The 22,790-nt window shown below is 51.6% G+C and overlaps 1 protein-coding gene across 3 annotated transcripts in view; it reads left to right on the forward strand.

Moving 5' to 3' along the window:
* Window positions 1–22,502, forward strand: part of ARHGEF7 (Rho guanine nucleotide exchange factor 7) — a 132,330-nt gene extending 109,828 nt beyond the window's left edge. The window contains exons 16-22 of one of the 3 annotated variants that reach the window (XM_082602482.1): window positions 3,157–3,381; window positions 5,452–5,545; window positions 7,715–7,804; window positions 10,641–10,817; window positions 18,643–18,742; window positions 19,001–19,055; window positions 20,047–22,502. In XM_082602482.1, the coding sequence (XP_082458608.1) occupies window positions 3,157–3,381; window positions 5,452–5,545; window positions 7,715–7,804; window positions 10,641–10,817; window positions 18,643–18,742; window positions 19,001–19,055; window positions 20,047–20,169 (864 nt within the window). In that variant the 3' untranslated portion in view covers window positions 20,170–22,502. Of the gene's footprint in view, window positions 1–3,156; window positions 3,382–5,451; window positions 5,546–7,714; window positions 7,805–10,640; window positions 10,818–11,166; window positions 11,434–18,642; window positions 18,743–19,000; window positions 19,056–20,046 lie in introns of those variants that run through there. The other 2 variants (XM_082602480.1, XM_082602481.1) reach the window with 2 other exon arrangements.
* The last annotated feature ends 288 nt before the right edge of the window (window positions 22,503–22,790 follow it).

Raw genomic sequence — 22,790 nt, forward strand, 5'->3', positions numbered from 1 at the left:
CTGCGTGCGCGCACACACAGAGTTCATGGCCCCTGGCTAGGAAGCTGCGTGTGCGCACACACACGTGCGCGCGCACACACACAGAGTTCATGGCCCCTGGCTAGGAAGCTGCACGCGCACACGCACGTGCGCGCGCACACACACAGAGTTCATGGCTCTTGGCTAGGAAGCTGCGTGTGCGCACACACAGAGTTCATGGCCCCTGGCTAGGAAGCTGCACGCGCGCACACACGTGCGCGCGCACACACACAGAGTTCATGGCTCCTGGCTAGGAAGCTGCGTGTGCGCACACACAGAGTTCATGGCTCCTGGCTAGGAAGCTGCGTGTGCGCACACACACAGAGTTCATGGCCCCTGGCTAGAAAGCTGCGCGCACACACACAGAGTTCATGGCTCCTGGCTAGGAAGCTGTGTGTGCGCACACGCGCACACACGCACACACACAGAGTTCATGGCTCCTGGCTAGGAAGCTGTGCGCGCACACACACGCGCGCACACGCACACACACAGAGTTCATGGCCCCTGGCTAGGAAGCTGTGCGTGCACACACACGCGCACACGCGCACACACACGGAGTTCATGGCCCCTGGCTAGGAAGCTGTGCGTGCACACACACGCGCACACGCGCACACACACGGAGTTCATGGCCCCTGGCTAGGAAGCTGCGCACGCACACACACGCGCACACACAGTTCATGGCCCCTGGCTAGGAAGCTGCCTTGCTCAGAGTGGGTCGTGTAACCTAAGTTGGTTCCAACCAAAAGCCTGAGAACCACTGGTCCACAGAGGGCTTTTCTGAGCATTTTAATTGCATTTATTATGTTTCATCAAAAAAACAAACAGTGAATACTTACGATGACGAAAAGGACCAGATTCATGTTGAAGGCATTAAAGTGTAAGTTTTGACTCATTGTTTTGATTGTAAGAAATCTGTATCTTCTACGTTTAGAAAAGCTCAATAGCTCTTTAAGTTTTTAGATGCTTAAACATTTCAAAATATACCAGCACCAAAGTGTCAGTGTTTAAAACTTCTCTTTACTGGTGTTTCATGCTTAAGATACTGGTATTGAATGATCTGAACATTCACCATCTTTACCAGGCAATAGTGAAGAACCAGGCACCCTTCTTACAGATGACCAGGGTCTCACAGCATTTCTGGCTGCTGGGTTCTTCTTGCCGTCCTTGCCAGGCTCTGACCATCTTTCCTGGGAGTTTTCTACCACCTGTGGTCGCCATCCTTGGGGTTAAGTTTTAGCTCAGGGACAGTGGCCATGGCGCAGCGTGCTGGTCACAGGTGCAATGTCTGAGGCCAGTTCTCAACAGTTTGGGGGTTAAAACTGCTCGTTTGCTTCAGCTAATGTTTCATTTTGAATGGCTCCACCATTTATAACTTTTCCATACTTTTATAAAATACTAAAGATGCTTAGCTTTCACGGGACTAAATTTATCCCAAGGACATAGGTGCGTCCACGTGTGTGTTTGTTTGTTTGTTTGTTTTGCGGTACGCGGGCCTCTCACTGTTGTGGCCTCTCCCACTGCGGAGCACAAGCTCCGGACGCGCAGGCTCAGCGGCCATGGCTCACGGGCCCAGCCGCTCCGCGGAATGTGGGATCTTCCCGGACCGGGGCACGAACCCGTGTCCCCTGCATCGGCAGGCATACTCTCAACCACTGCGCCACCAGGGAAGCCCCACGTGTGTGTTTATAAGGAAAAGGGAAGTGCCATCTCGCTGATTGTCTGTAACAGCCTGAAACTAACCTTTATAAAGTCACATCAAGTAATACTGTGCTGTGTATCGGGACGCTGGCCGCTCTCGTTCCTTTTCTTGTCACATAGTGGAGGGCGCTGTGCCCCACAGCAGGGTTGTCAACTGTTGTGTGCTCTTCTTACGGAGGTTCTCTCTGGGGGTGTCTGTGTTCTCCCTGTGATTGCTGTGTCCAGCTTGAATAATACTCTAACTTTAGCATAAAGCTACCTCTCTTGACTTTTACAAGCAAGGAGAAATAAAACCAAATGTTAGTTTACCGTGACATTGCTAGAAGGGATGTTTTGCGTAATTTTCTCCTTTTGTGAATTATTTAGTTTGAAAAAATTATTTTGTAGTGGTTGTATAACGCGTACAACACACACACACACACACACGCAGGACAGGTGTGTGGTCACTGCAGAGTCCACTGCTTCTGTCCTTGGACACCAGCCTCAGCTACAGCCTGGGCTTCCCTTTAAGCCTGTTTTTCAGATATTGTTCAGTTCTTTCGAATGATGGTCTCATTCAGGTTTGCAGCTCACAGAACCACTCAGCTCTTTCTCCTGTTAAGCATATACTGTATTGTTTTCAGCTAATTTGAGGTCATTAGCTAATTTTTGAATGTTATTTATTTTATTTAACATTTTCTTATTTAATTGTCAGTGTGATGGAATACTTTTGGGTTTTCTAGGAATATAAACCGCATTAATAAGGCCCTTCTGAGAAATTAGATTTATATAACTTTGTTTTGATTAAAGCTGATTTTTCTGAGAAAATGTTTTATCCCAGGGATTGGCAAAATTTTTCTAATACAAGACAGACAGTAAATATTTGGGGGGTTTTTAGGCAATATGATCTCTGTTACAATTATAGTTTGCTTTTGTAATACAAAAGCAGCCACTGACAGAAATAGGCCTGACTGTGTCCCAGGAGCACTTTTTTTTTTTTTAAACAAAAACAGGGATCAGGCCCTAGTTTTGGCCACCCCTGAATCACCAGGCAGTGAGTAATACAGCTGGGGAGGTAATCATTACCCTCCCCATAATCACATTCCCAGTGCAGGGAATGCCCGTTCTGTCATACAGTTCTGGTATCTGTACTAAATGAAATACCTTTTTGCAAACGTGACTCCATGGCAGTTAAAGGTGGTGGATGGAATTTCTGGGTCTGATCCCCCAGCGCCCCGCTGCTTCCTGACCCCCGCTCAGCCGCGGCCTGGAGCAGCACGCGGGACGGCGGCTCCCCGCTCACCCGAGTGGCCCAGAGACTGAGCATCTGGAGAGCCCAGGGCACTGCGCACAAGCTGGGGCTGCTGCAGCGGGGGTGTCTTGGCGGGCCGGCTGTGTTTGCTCAGGGCCCCCTGACACTGAACGGTGTCTCTGCTCTCTCCCGCCCTGTTCCCCGCACAGCTCCCCTCCCACTCGGTCACCCCGTCCAGCAAGCATGCGGACAGCAAGCCCGTGCCGCTGACGCCCGCCTACCACACGCTGCCTCACCCCTCGCACCACGGCACTCCACACACCACCATCAACTGGGGGCCCCTGGAGCCTCCGAAGACCCCCAAGCCCTGGAGCCTGAGCTGCCTGCGACCCGCACCCCCTCTCCGGCCCTCAGCTGCTCTCTGCTACAAGGAGGTGAGCCCCGACTTGACGGCTGGGCGTGTTACTTCGGCCGTTCCCTGCTTCAGTCCAGGGAGTTCAGAAATGTGGACCATCCCGTGTTTCTGTCTGTGACATAAAGCAGATCGGCTTCTTCAGAACTGTGAAGGGTCCGCCTTTGTTCTGTTCCTCCTTCCTGTGGTCCTGGGAGCCCTGGGGAGACCCTCGTGGCAGGGCCCTCTCTGTGCCCGTCACGGAGGAGCTGTTTCTGTGCCCACGCGGCCTCCGTTCCCTTTGCCTGGAGGCCACGGAGCTGGGAGGCTTCACGTGGGCCTCCCGGCCTCTCGCTGAAAGAACTTTGAACTTGGTTGTGATGGGTCTCGCTGTGTGCGTGCTGCTCTGCCACACCGTGTGACCCTTGTCAGGCCTGAGCTCTTGCCCGGGAACCCTGCGTCAGGTCACCTGTGTAAGGCAGAGGGAACGTTTACGGGGAAGGGGGGTGAGGGCCGCGCTCCTGGTGGCGTGGTCACAGCGCACCCGCTCTCCTCCCCTCGGACAGCGTTTGCACGTGTCTGCTGTTGCCTCCCCGCCCGATGAGAAAGGGAAGGGACTCGAGAAGTAGGGTCCAGGAATATGTGCCCTTGAGGACGCTGGAGATTGTGGGAAATGATGAGTGTGAGTGGAGTTTGGTTACCGTAGGCGTGGCTGTGAGTGTGGCGGGCGTGGCCTGGCTGTGAGCGTGGTGTGAGCCTTTGCGTGTCCACGAGGCTGCATTTGCAGAGGCCCTGGAGCAGACACCCCCTCCGTGCTTGCTGGCAGCCCTAGGTGTTCTAAGATCTATAGAAGAGTACAGCGTAAGTTATAATTAATCCTTTATGTTTCTGTTAATGAATTCTGGTTTTTGTGACCTGTACCTTGCGGGTGTCCCTGTGCCCAGGTCGGAGCGTTCTTCGCCCTGGCAACTCCTGGAAGAGTGCTGATGTCTGTGTTGCAGGCGTGTGGGCGAGCCCTGCTGATCTCATTGCTGGGGAGGGAGGGTGGGGCGGAGGAGGGAGAGGCAGGCGTGGAGGGGTGTGGCCGTGAGCACGTCCGTGTGCTGAGCACGCAGACCGCCCGGTGGGCAGTGGTCACAGACGGAAGGCCGCACAGAGCACTGCCGAGCGGGCGCTCTGCCCGGCTCCACCTCCGTTCCCCAGGACTAGGGAAGCCACAGGGCACATGCTGGATTCACTTCTGTAGGGACTGATTTCTGCTGCATTTTCAGGAGCTTTTAAATTTTCATTCTCACGGGGAAGATTTTGAAGAGACACCTTTAAAACTCAGGCTCTGTTCTCTCTGCTTTTCAGTCTGATCCATCCCATAGCACGAGTCACGTTCCGAGTCTTGGATTCTCATCGTAAGGTTCACCAGCGGTTTACATAATTTAAATGATGCCGAAGTTAGCCTTTTCTGACATGAAAATTCAGTATACGCTTGACAGTCGAAACCTTGCCCACCGCGTTGGGCGTGGGCCTGCTCTGTCTTCCACGTTCCCCTTCGCGGGGGGTTTTGGGCGCGGTGTTGCAGGGAGGGGGTAGACCCTGAGGCGGTGAACGTAGCTCCGGGCGGTGGGGACGCTCTGCAGCCGGGGCCCTGTCTTCTGCACGCCTCTGCCCTCGAGCCCGTGGGCTGCTCTTAGACCCTTTTCTTCTCCCTTGAGGCTTCAGACGCTTTGCCGAAGGAGTTGTGTTTACTTGCCTTTCTTTTAACAGTAGCCTTAGTTCCCCGTCTCTTGCTGGTTGGCTGCAGCAGGGGGGCTGCCCCAGAATTAGCAGCGCGCAGCTCCCTGTGCAGGCCTCGGCCAGCTGGCCCTTCCGAGCCAGGCCTGGCTGTTGTCCCGGTGCCACTGGATCCAGGTGACACGAGGGTTCTTACCAGAGTCTGCGCCCTGTTGACTGTAGATGATGCTCAGCAGCTGGCAAAGAACGATCAGAGTTCGAGGGGAGCAGGGGGCCCCTGCGGTGCCGGAGTGTTGACTGCTTCACACCTTCACAGTGGCCCTCCTCGCGGACCGGCCGAAGTTCCTCCCTTTGGGGTTTGTCAGCCTTTCCCCCTTTGCTTCCCTAGGATCTCAGCAAGAGTCCCAAGACCATGAAAAAGCTGCTCCCCAAGCGCAAGCCTGAGCGGAAGCCTTCGGACGAGGAGTTTGCGCTGAGGAAAAGTGAGTACCTGCGAGGACGCGGGGCTCTCGGCGGGCGGGCGGGGAGGCTCCGGGCTTTCCAGGGCCGCACGTGGAAGCCAGGGCCCAGCCGAGGGTCCCCTCTAAAGGACGTAGCTGGAGCGGGGGAGCAACAGGCCCCACGAGCGGGGGAGGTGCGGGTCCGTGGGACCCGCCCGGCCTCCCCTGGGTGGGCCTCTGTGCGGGGCCCCTCGACCCGGGGTCACCCTGCCTTGGGCGGCGGCTGCGGGTTTCCGCTGTGGGACCGACCCTGTGCTCGGAGGGCCCCCATGCTCCGTGAGGACTCCTGAGATGCCATGAGCGGCGTGGACGGCAGCTCCAGGTCCTCGGCCTCCCGCGTGGATGCGTGGCGAGAGCGACCCGGCGCGGCAGGTGGGAGGGGCTCTGCGGGGCCGCCTCTGCAGCTCCCCCCGCCCCGAGAACTGCCACGAGGCTCTGTGACTTTCCGGACCTTTGCTCCTTTTGCCCACACCCATTTGGGAGCCTTTGGGGATTCACTTCCAGAAGAAGGCTTTTAGACTGGAGCCGAGTAGCCGGCGTCACCCCAAGGAGGAGGCGGCTTGGTGCAGTGGCTGCAAGTGGGCCCCCCCCCCGTCCTTGGCGAGGGTCATGGTGACCCCTGGGGAAGTGGGCTCAGGGATGGCCTGGAGGCTGCTCCCGGGTGAGCTCCCTCCGCCCGGGCCACCTGACATCCCCTGCCGCAGCCCCGCTCATCCTGCTGTCCTATGGTCGCTTGGTCACTTCCTCAGATGGTGGGCGCACCTGCGGGACTCCTGATGGAGCAGGGGAGGCCGAGCGCCCCCATGCGGAGGGTCCACCTGTGCACAGGGTCCGGCCGGGGCTGGACACCAGCTCCGCATGTGCAGCTCTGACCCAGGCCTGGTGGGCTTTCACCCCCAGCGCTTGCCGGGCGCCTTCTTCTGTGCGTGGGCGCTGCGCTCTGCGTGCCGCGAGCGTGCTGACCCGTGTCTGAAGATGGTCTGCTTGCATCAGCGGGACAGGCAGCATCACTCGTGCAGTCGCCCTCCTGTTGGCAGAGGGGAGTGACCTGGCCTGCCTGCGGGCGTTACCTCGAGCGAGACTAGTTAAACGTTGTTCTTACGGAAACCTGTTAACGACCGGTCCCAGTTAGCGGAAATTAAGTCGGCTTTTCAGCCGCCCCTCAGCTCTCTGTGCTGACGCTGACTCTTAGCAGCGAGCATGCGGCCCGCCTTGTGTGTGTCTATATCACACGACGGCGTGCAGGCTTTTTGATGCAGCTTATGAATAGTTCAGTCTTCCATTCTTCCCACATTTTTTTGTTAGAGTAGTTGAGCCTTTTAAAATATATTCTAAGTAATATCTTAGAAGATGCAGAAAAATCTAGAAAAGCAGAAAGCAGAGTTGAACCACATGATGGTATGAATTATGCTGGGTGCGAGGGTCTGTGCCCGGTACCAGGACCTTTAGGTGCTCTTGCTCTGCTGGCTGCATGCTCCACGCATGTGGCCTCTGAGTGCAGAGGAAGCCGGGTCTGGAGCCCAGTTTACGGGAGAGCTCTGGAGCGTCCTAGATTAACTCTGTAGTAGGAACGGGTCAGAGGAGATGCTCCCTTTACAGCCTTTGATAAGTAGGGTCAAATGGCCTTGCCAGGGGGTCATACCTGTCTTCACTCCCCCCCTCCCAGATGAGGATGGAGGGAACTTGTCCTTTCCGATATCCGCATCCACACTGAGAATTCTCGGGCATTCTGATTTTTGTCAGGCTGACATGTGAAAACATGATATTTAGTTTTAATTTTCACTTCTTTTCTTGGTGAGAAGGAACATTTTTTCTTTCTGACTGTTGTGAATTATTTGTTCCTATTTCTTGCCTTTTTTCATTTTCAGGATGGGGGATACTATCTTTCTTGTGGGTTAGTAAGACAACTTATATGTATATTTAGGATATTAGCCCTTTGCCAGATATGTTGCAGGTAAAAAAAATACTTAGGAAAAAATAAAAATCCTTCTGAACATAACTGTCTTGTGAATATCAGAACATTTATCTGGCGAGAAAAGAAAAGGAGGGATTGTTAGTTGTCACCGTTGTTGGCTGAGTTGATGATTTGTGTTCGTCCGGTTAACTGTACTTGTTACTTCTGGGTTGTGACGGGTCGTGTGTCCCTTGCAGGCACGGCTGCGCTGGAGGAGGATGCCCAGATTCTGAAGGTCATCGAGGCTTACTGCACCAGCGCCAAGACGCGGCAGACGCTCAACTCAAGTAAGTGTTGTGGGAACCCGCTGGGACTGTGGTGGTTTGTTTTGCTTTTTAAAATCACGACCTGAAGGACACAGCTGTGGGCCCTGGGCAGGCTCGTGGGCATGGTTCCCGGTGAGGGCGCTTCCGGGGCCTGGCCCGGCGTCCCTCAGTCAAGGGAAGGCATCTGAGCTGTCAGTAAAACAACTGGTTTCTGGAGAAGGTTCCGCTGGGAAACCTGGAAGTGTAGGGCGCTGCCAGAGTTGATAAAGCTCTCTCGGGTTGGAAGACAGCGGGGGACTCGCTCAGCTCAGTTGTTTAAGCTGTTTAAACTACGGGTGTGGTAGTGGAATTTGGGGGGGGTGCTTCTTAGAATTGTTGTCAAAAATATAAGCCTAGAGCAAGAGTTCCTTTAGCCCTCCCCCCCCCTTTAAAAATGATTGCACTTAAAATTTTTTTGAAGTAGACACCAGTGAGTTTATCGGGTAGATTTCAGTACCACTGAGTTTACCTGCATCTTATGCATAATGTCTGATGTGAAAAAAATCTTAATCTGTTGTGTGAACACTGAAAAGATGGGTTCTGTTTTTTTTTTGAAACTTCCCCAGCATTTGAGAGTGGAGTGCAGGCTGGTTGCAGCAGATGTAGTCTTGTTGTGGTTTGTCCAGGAGAAAAGGGGCTGAGCTTCCCTCCCCCTCCCTCCCTTTCTTTCGAACTGGATGACGTATATTACTTCTGGCATGAAAACTGGTTTCTGTTAGATTTTGTGTTTTTGGTTTCCTTTCCACCTTGACTTTTGGCCAATTGCTCAACTCACTTCATTGGCACCACCTGCAATGTGGTGGTTCAACTCAGTGTCGCGTCTGGTGTAAACCAATGATGGGGAGAGAAAGAAAAGGTGGACAGAGGAATTTTCAACTGCTTGAGCTTTTGTTAAAGATCACTACAGGTATGAGGACAGGGCCAACGGGATTAACCCCGGCTAAATCTGCAGATGATCTAGAAACTTCTTTATGGCTAGTATTTTACGTGTCCCACCTATGACGTTAGGACTTCTGGTCCGTCCTCCGTCTGGTGAAGACGCCTGTTTGTAGTGACTAGTCAGCAGAGCAGGAGAGGAACGGAAGGGCCTGCAGGTGACGGAGCAGTTACGATATTACAGTTTCCTATATTTGATAAGAGATTGTATTTTTAGGTAATAGGCTATATGTGGCCATTGTTTTTTGGGTTTTGAATTTGAGATTTTAAAAAAATTATTCACGTCCACTTCAACTATTTGAAATAAAATTTTAACCAGGCCATCTCAGGTGAATGGACCAGGTGATGTGAGTTTTGTGTGAGCTTTTGTGTGAGCTGCGTTGCCTCATCCAGGAGACAGGGCCCTGCTCTGCTGTGGCCCTGGTGTGTGCAGGTCTCATCACGTTGCCTCTGTTAGGTGTTTCCACTTCTGCTATGCAAGAAAAGCACTGGACAATACAGTGGTTTTTGTTTTTCACGGATACTATGCGCTAACCACTCTGGGACCTCAGAGGTCTTACAGTCATAGATGACCTTAAACTGAACGTTCTCAGGAACAGGTAGGATGGGGAAATGGATCCTTTATGCTGGACAGGTAGTGTACCTAGGAATCTAGAGATGGGGTCAGGTGCATCTGACCCCAGAGCAGCTCTGTCCATGTTAAATGCATAGTAAGAACAGTTGGGACGACATATCTCACCTGAAGCTCAGTTCTGTTCAGTAAACGTTTGGATGCCAAGAAGCCTTCATCATCCAGACATCTTTAGTATTGATTTCCTCCCCAAGGACCACGGGGATGTAGTCGAAGAAAACCACCCGAGCCCACTGCTCGCTCTCGTTTTGGTCTGGGAATGGGTTTAACTTTGCCCAGAGCAGGAACGGGACGGAGCCATCAAGCGTGTGTGTCCTCCGGCCCCTCCGCGGGCCCGTTCCAGCCTGCGCGTCCCACTCGCGGCCGCCTGGCCAGCGTCACCGCTCACATCGCCAGCCACTCATGCATGGACCCACTCCTCTCCTCCCAGTTTGTGCCCACTTCCTTCTGCCGTCCTTCTTGTGACACAGGGGCGTTCCCTGTTCACGTCTCCCTTCATGGCAGTGGGAGGGTCTGCGTCCACGTTGATGGCGTTTGAGCAGACGTGTCTCCCTGCTGTGTCCATTCCCCTGGCTGAGTGGGGGTGAGCGCCCTGGGGTGGGAGCGAGGGGGAAGGGGCCTGTGTAACCCTGTCCTCCGTCTGAAGTTTTCTCAGTCACTGCAGTGTGACAAGGTAAGTTTCAACCCCCATTGTTAAGATGGCTTCTGGTGATTTAGAGTCTGGCGAAGAGATAGTGGAAGAAGTCCATCAGAAATCCTTGGAAAGTATTTTGCATTCAGTGTATCCGCATTAAACACATAAACGGTTCCTTTCACAAGTGTCCCAAATGAGACCGTTTGTTAATCGAATGTGTAGCAGAATTGGTTACTTGTCAGATGTCTTTAGAATTTTCTTGTGAACATGGGCTTAACTTGTAAAAGATTTCGTGAGGGCTTTATAGCAGTAGCTTTAAAAAGGAACAATTTGGACACAGACTTGTGACCTAGGTTTGTTTAAATAATAGTTGGTCTGGTTTTATTCTAAGGGTTGTGCTAATTAATAAGTTCGTAAATAAAACCCAGCCATAAATAAGGAGAAATGAACATTGTTGCCGTTTTTTAACAGTATTTTCTCTTTCCCTTCTCTTCCCGTCACCTTTTGCTTTTGTTTCCATGTTTTTGGTTGTGGCTCTTCCTGCCGTCCTCCTGCTCACCCACCTCTGCCTGTCCCCCCACCCCCTGTCGTCCCACTCCCACCCCGCCCCGTCTTAGCATGGCAAGGCACTGACCTGATGCATAATCACGTCTTGGCTGATGACGACCAGTCAAGTCTAGACTCCCTGGGTCGTCGCAGCAGCCTTTCTCGTTTGGAGCCTTCAGACCTCTCGGAAGACTCTGACTATGACAGTGTATGGACAGCCCATAGTTACAGGATGGGTTCTACATCTCGTAAGAGCTGTTGCTCATATATCTCTCACCAGAACTAATGCACTTCTGAGCTTTTCTTAACAATGCTTGTTGTACCGCAGCCTGCTTTTCTTAGATGTTTTCTTGCTGTTTCTTGTCTCTTTTATGTGATATTTTAACAACTTTTGGGAGCGTTTCTGATATTTCCCGTTGTACTTTGTGGCGGTTTAATTGCCATTTGGAGTATCCACGCAAGTTACTGACTGTTGAAGGAGACGGTGCCCACACAGCCGCAACCGAGGGTCCTTTCTCAGCGGGCAGTGGTGGCTTTCTGTCTCCAGACGGTTTGGTTTTTTATTCTCAGTGTAGCAACTGTCTCGTTTCTTTTTAGATACAGCCGTACGAACACTTTTGTATTTTATACTGAAACCACACAGGTTTGTGATCTAAGTGCCAGCGACACGGAGGAGACTCTGGCCTTCCGTACAGGGATGTAATTTTGTGTGTGTACTGGACACGGCGACCCAGTAGCTGTGGAGAGATAAGAAGAAGACCCGTGCCTCGAGAGCGCCGAGTCCAGATCAGACGGCCGAGTGCCAGGCTGCCCCGGGGCCCCGGGCGCCGCGAGGAGCCTCTGTCGGCGTGGCGGCGCGCGGGGGCCCGGCCGGGCGGGAGCGCGAGCGGCGAGTCCGCACACCATAGGCGGCCGGCTCCGCAGCCCCGCTTCTCCGCGGGCCGGGCCCCCACGCGCCGCCACGCCAGACTTCCCTTAGTTGGAGGAGTTTCTCCTGAGAGGCACGTGGCGAGCCTGTGCCGCCGCAGCGAAGGGTTAAAGCCCAGCCCCGAGCGCGTGGGTCAGGCTGTGTCGGGCCGGTCGGTGTGCCGACCCAAGCAGGCGGTGCTCCCGGCATCCACGTCTGAGCTCACTGCCCGTGACGGGCGCGTGGCTTCTTTTCAGCAACAGCTGCCGTGAGACTCCCATGACGGCACCCGGTGGAACGTCACCCTCACTCTTGATCCTAACGGGGTTATGAGTCGCCCGAAAACATGCTGAGTTGCCACGTAACTCACTTGCAAGAACGTCTCAGATTTGGAGGGGCCCCCCGCGTTCCTGGGAGTCGTTGTAAGGAGACCTCACTGCCCTCCCTCAGGCTGATTTCTGCTTCAGAAAGAACCGAATGCGCCCCGTTGCGTTCGGTGGCCGCACTCGGTCCACACCCGGTCCACACCGGAGAGGAGAGCGGGTCCCTCCCGCGCACGCCTGGCTTGGTGTTCAAGTGGGACCGGAGGTGGTATGTTAAGGACTCCTTGAAACCAGCTTCAGCAAACGAGCTGCCGTAGTAAGTGGGAGGAACATTCTCTCCCCTTCAGGGCGGCCGGGACCCTCCGCTCCCGCCACGCCTCCCCCGCCAAAACCGTGTGCTCCGTGTTCTGACCTTGTCTGCACAGCGCGGCTCTGCTGTGCTCCGCCCTGTGTCGGGGGGCTGGTCCCACTGCCCACAGCCCGAGGTGCCCTCCATCCCTCCCGGCAGGAGGGCCCCCCCAATTGTTTAGGGAGCCGGCACCCTCAGAATTGCGTGCAGGGAGGTGGTTAGGAAAACCAGGACATCCAGACGTCTGTCTGTTCCCAGGTAGCTACTGAACTACTTACGCCATCTGGAGGTTTCATGTTTTTGTATCAATTAGTATGAATAAGAAAGTTGAGGAGCAGTCTTTACTATTAGTCGGAGCCCAGTACTCGCCCGTGGTAGAGACGGGTTTGTGTACATTCAGCCAGATAGCAAATGGGATTGTGGGAGAAATAGGATAACTCCAGGGTTCACATACTTAATGTCATGCAATGAATTTAGAAGCGTTTTGTTTTACTTTATATCACATCAAGTAATACATCGCAGCTTTTCTGATACTCACAGTAGAGGGTCTTTTGTTTGCTTGGAGACTGTGATAACGAGTGTTGGCCTACACGCCTCGACCACGCCTCAGTGAGTTTGGGTTGTCGTGTCACGTGCTGTGTGCACCACCGCTCCTGCACTTGGGTTTCTCTGTAACACCAGGTGTCATCTGGGTTGTCCTGATGAGACATTTCCGTTGATGTTCTGTACACCAGAGTTCTGACATTTTCTCCTCAGTCCTTTTTGTGCCAGTTAAAGCCATTTTGATGATGACTCTTTGTTGATGCTAAGACCACTGCAGAATAACAGCCTGGCTGTTTGTTTGTTTGGACTTGTTCTGATGTCTGGCACCATTAGCTCTTGTGACCTGGTTGGAAGTATTAGTGCCACTGGCTTGAGAACAGTTCTCACGTGGCAGTAGTGATGCGGCATCCCAAGGCCAGTGCTTCTACTTTTGTGGAACTTTAGTCACGCTGAAATAGTACCTTACATTTATGCAATTCTGTAATATCTATGTGTACAGTTAGTATTATAACAAAAGGGTGAAGAATCTGAACTAGAGGTAGGTTTAAGCCATTACAAGGCGCTTTTGCAAATGGCCTAAACGGTGTTCCCATTGAATTGACACTTGCCACAAGTATATAAGCTATATTAATTATGTGTTTTGCATAAAATTGCGAAAACACAGTGATTTGTATATAGTGGTATAAGACCTTGAAAAAAATCTATATATTGTGCTTCTTATTTGTGAACGGGAAAGCCATTTTCATTGGGTGACTGCCGTTTGAGACTCAGTGGGATGTATACCTGAATGTTGCATTGTACTGTACAGTATGCCTATTGTTTGTGGTTGCATATGGCAATGAAGTGTTTGTTTTATATATATAAAAAAAGACATCTGTTATGTACAGTTGAAATAAATTTTGCATTTGCTAGCCTGTGGCTTTTAATATTTGTTATGTGGGGCGGAGGGAGTAGCAGAGTTTGCAGTTTGACGCTTGCTGTTTGAATGTAACCTCTTCCCCAGGAAGGCCGGGCAGTAGAACACCTTTTATCTGCCTTGATGGCAAAGCTTGCACTTTCTTAGGTTAAGTGTGTTCTGGACGATGCAAGGTGACTCTTTGTATATTTTTATTTCATCTGTTCCCCTCGGATGTTTTTTAAAACAAGTTTTCAATTACTGGGACGTTTGTCTTCAGAAAAAGAGTTCTCTCTTTTTTGATGGGGGTGGGGACGTATGCATAAACGGAAAAAAGCCCCGACTTGAATGTTTCTTACCGACACTGAGGTCAGTTTTTAATTTTTGTTTGGTAAAGTGCATGTCCAGCTGACTAGGAAAAGCAGAATGAAAGGAAAACAAGTACCTGTGGCAGGTATGGGGCCAGGACAAGGTGCAAACGATAAACAAATGCACATCCCTCTCTAAAGAGGGTCCTCGTGTTTTTGTTTTTGTTTTTTAAGAAAAATGAATTAGAAGCTTATCATAGCCATAAATAACAAAGTGGCCTTTCAGAGAGATTTTACTAAGTAGATTTTTTTGAAAATGTAACATTTTGTTTCATTCTGAAAGTTACTTCAGTTTCTGTTGAGTATAATTAGATGCAGATTTTAGAAAGATTACGAGTTTAAGAAGTCAGTGAATTTTGCTACCAATGTGCTGGGCCGCTGGCTAGATAAGCAGATGTTCTCTTCTGACAGACCTACCCTGTTTTTAGACTCTCAGTGCAGGCCAATCCCCTCGCAGGGGCAGACGCACCACGTGCGCCCTGGGTTAAGAGCTGCAGGCCATCTGATGAGGCACCAGGTGGCAGTCTGACCACCATGACGGCACCTTGGGTTGAGGCCCTCTCCTTGCTGCCTGGGCAGGTCCTCTGCCCAGGAGGTGGGAGTGCTGCATGCATCTGTGTTTCTCAACCTAAGGTCCACAGTTCTCTGGCGACCTGTGACTGTTTTAGGGGACAGGGTTCTGAGCGTGTCTCCAGCTTCTGGATCACACATCTGAGTGAGTTCATGGCCCCCAGCACCTGCTCCCTCTCCAGCTGAGGGCACAGAGCGGCCCCTTCTGGTGGCAGTGTGGAACTGCCGCATCCTTGTCAGCGGGCGTTGGCAGCTGGGTCGGCGCTAATGATGATTATTTCATTGTATTCATCCCCATCGTGAACAACAACAAAGCCACCCAGCACTCGTGTGTGTGTGTGTGTGTGTGTGTGTGTGTGTGTGTGTATTCACTGACACAGCGGGATTATAGGCCAGTCCAGCACTCCTCTAACTGTTAACGAGAAAACTGCAAAATGTTAATATTGATGATAGTGGGGGAAAAAGTTCAGCACTCAGACAAGTTTAGGAAATGCTGAATTCAAGTTAAATGGGTATTTTTACTGAAAATCTTAAGCATGCTAAATGTGCACTGTGAATCTCCAGGAAGTGGCTACAGCATTCAGAATTTTCCAAAATTACGTGTTGCAGAACCCCAGTTATCTCTTGGAAGCACAAAACTTTGTGTTTAGTACAGAGTTTGGGAAACACAGATCTTGAGTGGGCTGGAACATCCGTGAACACACTCATCTGTGTCTCGGCCCCTTTTAGAGGATTTTAAATAAAGTGAGGGAGCAGTCTCTGGTAGTTCTGCTGTTAAACGGTTTTTCCAGCCTAACCAATTCAGAGAAAATGTGCTGTGGTACCTTTAAAAATACTAAAATGATCTTGGAGAGAGCTTGTTAAATCTATCTACTCTCTAGAACTTTGTTATAGAAATAGGCAACTTATTTATAAACCTGGCTGGAGAATATTCCTTTGTTGTTTTACTGAAAGACTATCAGTTTTTTTCAGTTGTTTTACAAAAATATGTTATGTTGAAACTAGGAGGCCCATGGATTTCTATTTAGGCTGATAAATAATCTTCCTTTACAAGCCTCCTGGCTCACCATCAAATCCATAAATGACATTTTTCACCGTGGCACGTTTCAGGAACCCAGCAGTTAGTACATCCTGTCTATAGCGTAACATTCTCATACTTACAGTTGTCGCCTCCTTGTGTGCTTTAAGTGTATTGGCAAAAATGAGAACAGCGTCTCTCTTGCTTTTGCAGCTCTTGAACCAGTTCCCACACGTTTATTAGTTCCCCTGATTCAGTCACATCGCATAGTGGAGTGTAAGGGCTTTTATATTTATGAATTCATCTGGTAAAAGATATCTATAAGATGCAGCTTTTAAATTAATCCCCAGAACAGCTCTGCAGAGGTGGTTGGTTTTGTTGTTCTCTCTTACGGGTGGTGGAATCGAGGCTCCGTGGATCGGTGACAGGCCCGAGTTTATCGAGACCCACAGACCCGTGAGAGTGAGTCCCTGCAGCCCCGGCCCCTGCACGACAGCCCGCTGCGCTCCGACCCGCGCTTCACAGGGCGGACAACCCTCGTGATTCTATTTTATGTGTTATTTGGAGAATGTACTGCTGCAAACACGTAATGTGAATAGGTTGCCTAGGAAGCGAGAAGATGCAAAAGTAATTGAAATACATGGAATTTAGTCTTCCCTAAAACACTGTTACCTAAGAAAACATTTCCAACCTGTTGACTCATTAGCTAGTTCACGTGAAGAAATGTCGTATTAGAAACTGAACGTGACAGATAAACCACAGGTAGCTCTTGATCTGGCCGTAACACAGCAACGTCTGGGCGCAAAGCAGGTAACAGCGGGAACCCTCAGGCACTAAGTGGTCTGTTGTCACCTGCCTCCTTCTCTTTACAGGGAAAACTAAGTGGGCCCCTTCACTGTCCGTCCGTGTGCTACACACCTCTGAATCTTTAGGAATCCTTGTCTGTTTTTAAGGAAAATAACCTGAGTTCACTTTTCCTGATAAAAACACGGGTAGCATTTGCGTTTGTGTTGGAGGCACAGGAATTTCTCAACCTTCAGAATTCTTAACCTGGCAGCGTCCCTGTGCTTCCTCCGTCGTGTGTTTCATGTGCGCGTTTCCTTCTTAAGCAGCACTTTCCCACATGGCCCAGACGTCCCAGAAGCACTTCCCGTTTACTGAGAAAGGCCCGGGAGATGCTGTGCCCGCAGCCCCGCACGGAGGCCCCGGAGCAGCCGACGGCTGTCAGTGTGATGAAGCCTTTCAGAGTGTGTCCCTTTGTGGGCCCATGTCGTGAGGGACGTCGCCTTCTGTCTGAGAAGTCACCCCCTGGCTGCGCAGGTCACTGTGCTGGGTGGGGTGTGAGCCGGGCACCACCCTTCCCCCGACAGCCAGAGCTGCAGCTACAGGGCCCGCACCTCGGTGTGAACACGAAGGCACTAGCGGAGGGTCGTCATTGAAATAGTAATCGACAAACTTAAGTACAGATACGCTCTGATACGCCAGCTCGTTACGGCTTGTCACAGAGTTCTAAGTACTGCCTATGATTATAATGGAAGTTCTGCTCAGGACGCATAAAGCCCTTCCTTTACTGGTGTAAGGTACCTATTTATCTGTCTGGAAGTTCGTACTGTGTAACATGGAATTGTCCTTGCCCACCCAGAGCTGAAGCTTCCTCTGCCTGAGACAGCAAAGGAGGAGGAGGTCGGCGTCCAAGCAGCCTTTCCAGCCTGTGGGGCGGGGATGGAGGCGGGCCCTGCAGACGCAGGGGGCATGTGGGAAGGCTCCCGGGGCCAGTAAACGGCGGTCCTCCTCTCCATGTCATGAGCTGCTCTGGGGGTGACGGACGTGCTCTCTGGATGCCAGGAGCATCGAATGAGTCTCTTGTCATCAGGCTTTGACAGTAACCATCAGCCCTGTTCTGTTCAGAGGAGTGTAAGCTTGCAGTAAAACGCTGGTGAAACCATTAAGTCCTGTCCTGAAAACGTGTGTTATACGCAAGGTCCCCATGACGTGAGGATGCACAAGTGCCATCTTACAATGTGACAGAGCTTTGGGAAGGAAAACTAAGGGTAAAGCAGAAGAAAAACAAGATCAAGCAAGCTGAACCTCCATCTCCGTGATTAATGAGCATGTATCCAACGTCACGTGTATTTTAATGGAGAGAAGCTGCGTTTATCACACCAGTCGCAGTGGGTCTGTGGTGGGTTCTGTCCTTCCTCGAATGTGCATCTGATGTAATTTTACAAAAATATAAATGATACATGTTAGTGCTGTATAATATAACCTTTTAAAAAGTTTATTTTCTTCCTTGCACCCTTAAATAAGATTGGATTCTCGTTTTTCACCTTTTAAAACGTTTGGGTTTCCCAGTTAATTTCTGAAGTACTTATTTTGCAGTAAATGTTTATCAGGCCACTGTCCTGGGTAAGCTTTTGTGCTGGATCTTGGTTAAATGACATAAACATTCCTCTGATATTGTAAACAGTTTACTTCCTTCCTTTTGGGAAAATGTTTATATGCCAGGGAATGTACAGTTTTCATAAGAGGACCAAGTAATAAACTGCACTTTTCTTAACCATGTCCTGTAACATCGTTAGCCGTTGCTGTGGAGTTGCGTGTCATAAGGGCCAGTTCATTGACTTGATAAACAGTTGGTATATGTCTACTGCATGACCCGATGGGTCTTTGTAAAATTCCTGGAATAAAATGGCACAAAATTTGGTTGATACGAATATCCCTAAAAAGTTCGAATATTTCCTCCAAAATATCCAGGGCAATATGGTCAGAACCTTCTGTTGAAAGTTTCAGGGTTTGAAAGATCCGTAGTCCAGATTAAGAAACTGAAGCTTAATAAATTGCAAGAAAAGCTAACGTTTCCTTTCCTCTGTCATGCTTTAGGCATGAAGAAGACTGGGTTCAGTGCACAGAGGCAGAGGGAGCTTTTAAAAGTTGCCCTTTGCTGTTTTACCTAGAAAATACGTTTTTTAACATACTGGAATTAACGCCTGGAATTTAATATTAATAATTACGTAGTGTTGTATAGTCAAGTTCTTTTTTTAGTTCTGCCATGGTATTTACCTGAGGGTGTTTTGTTTTGTTTTGTTTTAAATGATGATAGGTTCACGCAAAGAATCTGCGCCACAAGTTTTGCTTCCAGAAGAAGAGAAAATTATAGTTGAAGAAACTAAAAGTAACGGTCAGACAGTGATAGAAGAAAAGTAAGCTGTATTCCAGTGCTTTAAAGCGGGCGGGGGAAAGGGGTTGTCGGGGGAGGGGCAGCACCGGCCTCAGGATGGTTCCAGGAGGGCCAGGGTGTGAACTTTCTGGCTGGGGTCCGCACCCCTGTGCGCAGAAGTGGGCCTCCCCGGACCGAGGGCCTGGGTGCGCGGGGCAGGTGGGCAGTGTGTGCGTCTGGGGAGGCTCCAGGCGTCCCCTCTGACCCGGTTCTTGTTCAGGGCGCCTTCTCTTCTGTCTAGGAGTCTCGTCGACACCGTGTATGCACTAAAGGATGAAGTCCAGGAGTTACGACAGGTGGGTCGCCGTCCATCATTAATCTTCCTTTTAACGGGGAAAGAGAGGAAAACATGGCGTTACAAGTGAATCCAGCTGTCCGTAAGCGCAGTCATGCGGAAGAGAGAACCTGACTCTCAGTGTTCAGATTTCAGAAGCAGGACAACAGCTGGTCTTCTGTAAATGTGATAGACCAGGAGGTGAATCTTTAAAGTGGCTTTCTTTTCACTGCACTGTTTTTGACATCATAAACCATCCCAGATTCTGCTGGAATAATCAGGCAAGAGATCTAAAATTCCATCTAGTTAAACAGTTTGGTAGGTCCCCACTGTGACCGTTCTCTTCCACTTTCTGGTGCAAGAAACACATGGTCCTTGTTCTTGAGAAGCCACATCAGAAAGTCAGTTAAACTTGGCTAACTAGCCAAGCGTACTTTGTGCATTATTCGTTTGTATCAGTGGCTTTGGTGTCCGAGGAGGGGAGGCCGAGTAGGAGCCTGAGGACAGCGTGGCCTGGGCTGGGCAGACGGCGGGCGCACTAGCCACGTGCTCAGAGCTGCCCTTGGCCGTCCACATGCCTCCTCTTCCCCGTTCGGGGGCTTCCTGGTTCTCAGCAGCGGCATACGTCTGTGTGTGGGGAGTGACAGGTCCTAACTCACTCAGTCTCTGTTGCCCCCCTTCTTATAGAACTCTGTAGATGGGCCGTCGCAGACGTGGAAGGAAGTAGGAGGGACGTGAGGTGTGCCTTTTGTTATTTTCAGCCGTTCGCTTATTCTCTTGTTCACAGTTACAAGTGGGGGCCCTAGGCCTGCTCCGTCTGTGATTTGTCTTGGTGCCCAGGAGCAGCTGTGCGTCCATCAGACTCTGGGGGGTTCTGGTCACCGCACCTCTGGCTGCGGCGCAGGGCAGTCCCAGCCCAGGATTTCTTCCAGTGAGGCCCCAAGTCTCCTGGGGGAGGGGGTCCGCCTCAGCACCGAAGGCGGTTAATACCCGGTGGTCTCCTTCACTTACAGGATAACAAGAAGATGAAGAAATCTCTGGAGGAGGAGCAGAGAGCCCGCAAAGACCTGGAAAAGCTGGTGAGGAAGGTTCTAAAGAACATGAACGATCCCGCTTGGGATGAGACCAACCTCTAAGGAACGTCCTGGGTTCTTTCTCGAAGACCGGTTACGAGACCAAGCTGGAGCCCCGTGACCACCACCGAGTGACTCTCAGGACCGCAGAGCAGGGCTGCACGGGAGTCCTCTTGCCTTCTGTGTGTAGAAAAGCTGCAGCTGATCACGGCCGTGGCATTCCTGAAGAGCCAGCGTGAGGTGTAGACGCCGAGGCCGGACTGCGCTGCCTTCCTCTCAACATCTCAGTACCTCATTTTGCAATAAGTGCGGTGACTGCGTCTGGCCTTTCAGGCTTTGATTGAATATATATAAATGTTATATATACGTTGCCTGTAAATGCTCCATTTTGAATGCGTATCCGTGGTTGTTGTGTCTGGGCTGATGCCTGTGCTGCGGTCTCCCTCCACTAACCTCTGGTCCCGTGCGCTGGGACGCGTGCTCACGCCCTCGTGGGAAGCAGAGTCTGGAGAGCGCACGGGTGTTTCTGGGAGATGCCTGCTCTGTTCTCCGCCACCGCGGTGCTCCGAAAACGCCTCCCACTGCAGTCTGCCTAAACAGCTCACCTTGTTCGCACCTGCGGAGACACCTTCATCCCGCTGGAGGGTCTCCTGGGAAAGCAGTATCGCAGTCACTGGCGTGCGGCACTCTGGCTGAACTTGGGGGTCTGGGCCTCAGCCCCGAACCCGAGGAATCGCATCTGCTGCCACTGTGTCCAGCGACAGGTGTGCACGCATCCGCTTCTTGTGAACACCTGAGCGTCGGAGGGTACCCGGCCCGCTGAGGGCACTGACGTGTAGGCTGGTTTAATAACTTGGCCAGGTGCACTGTTTTGTCCTCCCCTGAGAGAGCAAGCTCACTAGAGCCTGTAAATAAAGTGTGTTATTTATTACACGTCGCCGCAGCCCGTGAGGGTGAGCTGTCCTGCAGGTGGGATTTCTGTGTGAGGCTGGTCTAACCCCGAGACCTGCTCTCCCGTTGGGTGCAGCAGGCAGGCCTTCCGTGCTCGCTGGAAAGGCAGTGTTTCCACTGTTTCAGCAAAAATGAAGCAATATACACCTGAGATTCTCCTAAGGGGTGGGAGCTGAAACGTGCCCCTCCCCCCGTCCCACCTCCACCCCGGCGTCCAGACAGCAGGGGGCAGAGGGGGAAGCCTGTCCTCTCCGCAGCCCCGGGCGGGAAGCCCGGCCTCGGGTCCAGCTGATTCCTGTGCTCTGCCCGCTGCTCTTATGAAGAGGCCGTTTTTAAAGTGAGATAATCTTTTACAGAGAACAAGTGTCGCGTCTTTAAAAACCAGAATCCCAGCACCTTGCGTCAGAGACATCTCAGAAACGCCCACGTGGCACCAGAGGTGGCTCTGCGAGCTGTGCCCTTTCACTGCATCGGACCGTCCGATGTCCCCGAGCTGGGCGGCTCGGTCCTCGTGGCCCCCATGGTCCTCGGCCCACGGCCTCACTCTCAGGCTCCCCAGCTCGGCCGTTACCTGCTCAGCGGGTGTGCCTGGGGCCTGACGTTGACCTGCCCACACTCGACCTTGTTACGAGAATTGCCAACTTCCTGTACTTAGCGTTGTGCTCACTAGTGCTCGGGCCAGAAGAGATTGTCTCTAGGGTTTTTTGGTAAGCCCTGTTTTTACAGTAGTATCTTTCGGTGATGCGTAAGACATTGCAGTGGGAAGCAGTCCAGTTCGAGCGTCCTGAAGTTTGCTGTCTCGAGCAAATTCTAACTCAGGAACCATTCATCACCTGATCTCTCCAGCACTTTGTGGCGGCAGTGTTGCCACCAGCATCCTGGGACGGGGCTCTTGCAGACCTGCCTTATCTATTGATTTGAGCACCCCTTCTCCTGAAGGGGTGACCGTTGACATGCTTGTGTAATGCATTACCTTTTCTTCCCATAGATCCAAGGTTTGACTAAGCTTTTGGGGGAGCAGAGAGGATGCGTCTGAGCAGCTCTTTCTGAAAACCTGTCCTGTCGTAAATGGGCTGCACCCGTTTCTCCTTGTGACCTTCTGAGGGGCTGGGGGGTGGATGGGGACGTCAGGAAGGGGCCACCTGCCTGCCGGAGTCACCTCTGCTCCCACCTTTTGTGGATGAGGAGACAAAGCCATTGCCTCGCCTGGGACGGGAAGCACTTGGAGGCGTGTGCGGCCCTGGGACGCGCTCTGCGGTGGGACGTTGCGGCCCGCGTGCGCCTCCGCTGTGGACTCCCGATCCCCCCCCACCCCGCCCCGACACGCGGAGTCCCCGTTCACAACTGTGGGGACACTTCACGAAATGCCACAGGCGGTGTCCTGGCCTTGACTACTCATGCTACGTTGTTGTAATTATTAAACTATTTTTCTTATGTTACAGACATGTCACTTTATCTGTGATGTGTTTTTTTCGTGTGTGTGTTACCTTACACTTTCTTTTAATTTTTTTTTATATCTTAAAATTCTGGTGTGAATTTTTGACGCTGGAAAATACCACATTTGCCTTTAAAATCTAGGGTTTGGGAACACTGGAAGATAAACAAAAAAGTTTGGGGGCAGGAAGTGGAAGGAAAGGCTGCCAGGCGCAGCCTCCACTTTGCCTGCCGTCCGTGGACCGCCGGCTCCTGTCCCGGGAGCTCCCCGTAAACCGAGCGAGAGGCTCGATGGCTGA

The sequence above is a fragment of the Mesoplodon mirus genome (genome assembly GCF_964341445.2).
Source record: "Mesoplodon mirus genome assembly, chromosome: 17".
NCBI classification, from domain to species: domain Eukaryota; kingdom Metazoa; phylum Chordata; class Mammalia; order Artiodactyla; family Ziphiidae; genus Mesoplodon; species Mesoplodon mirus.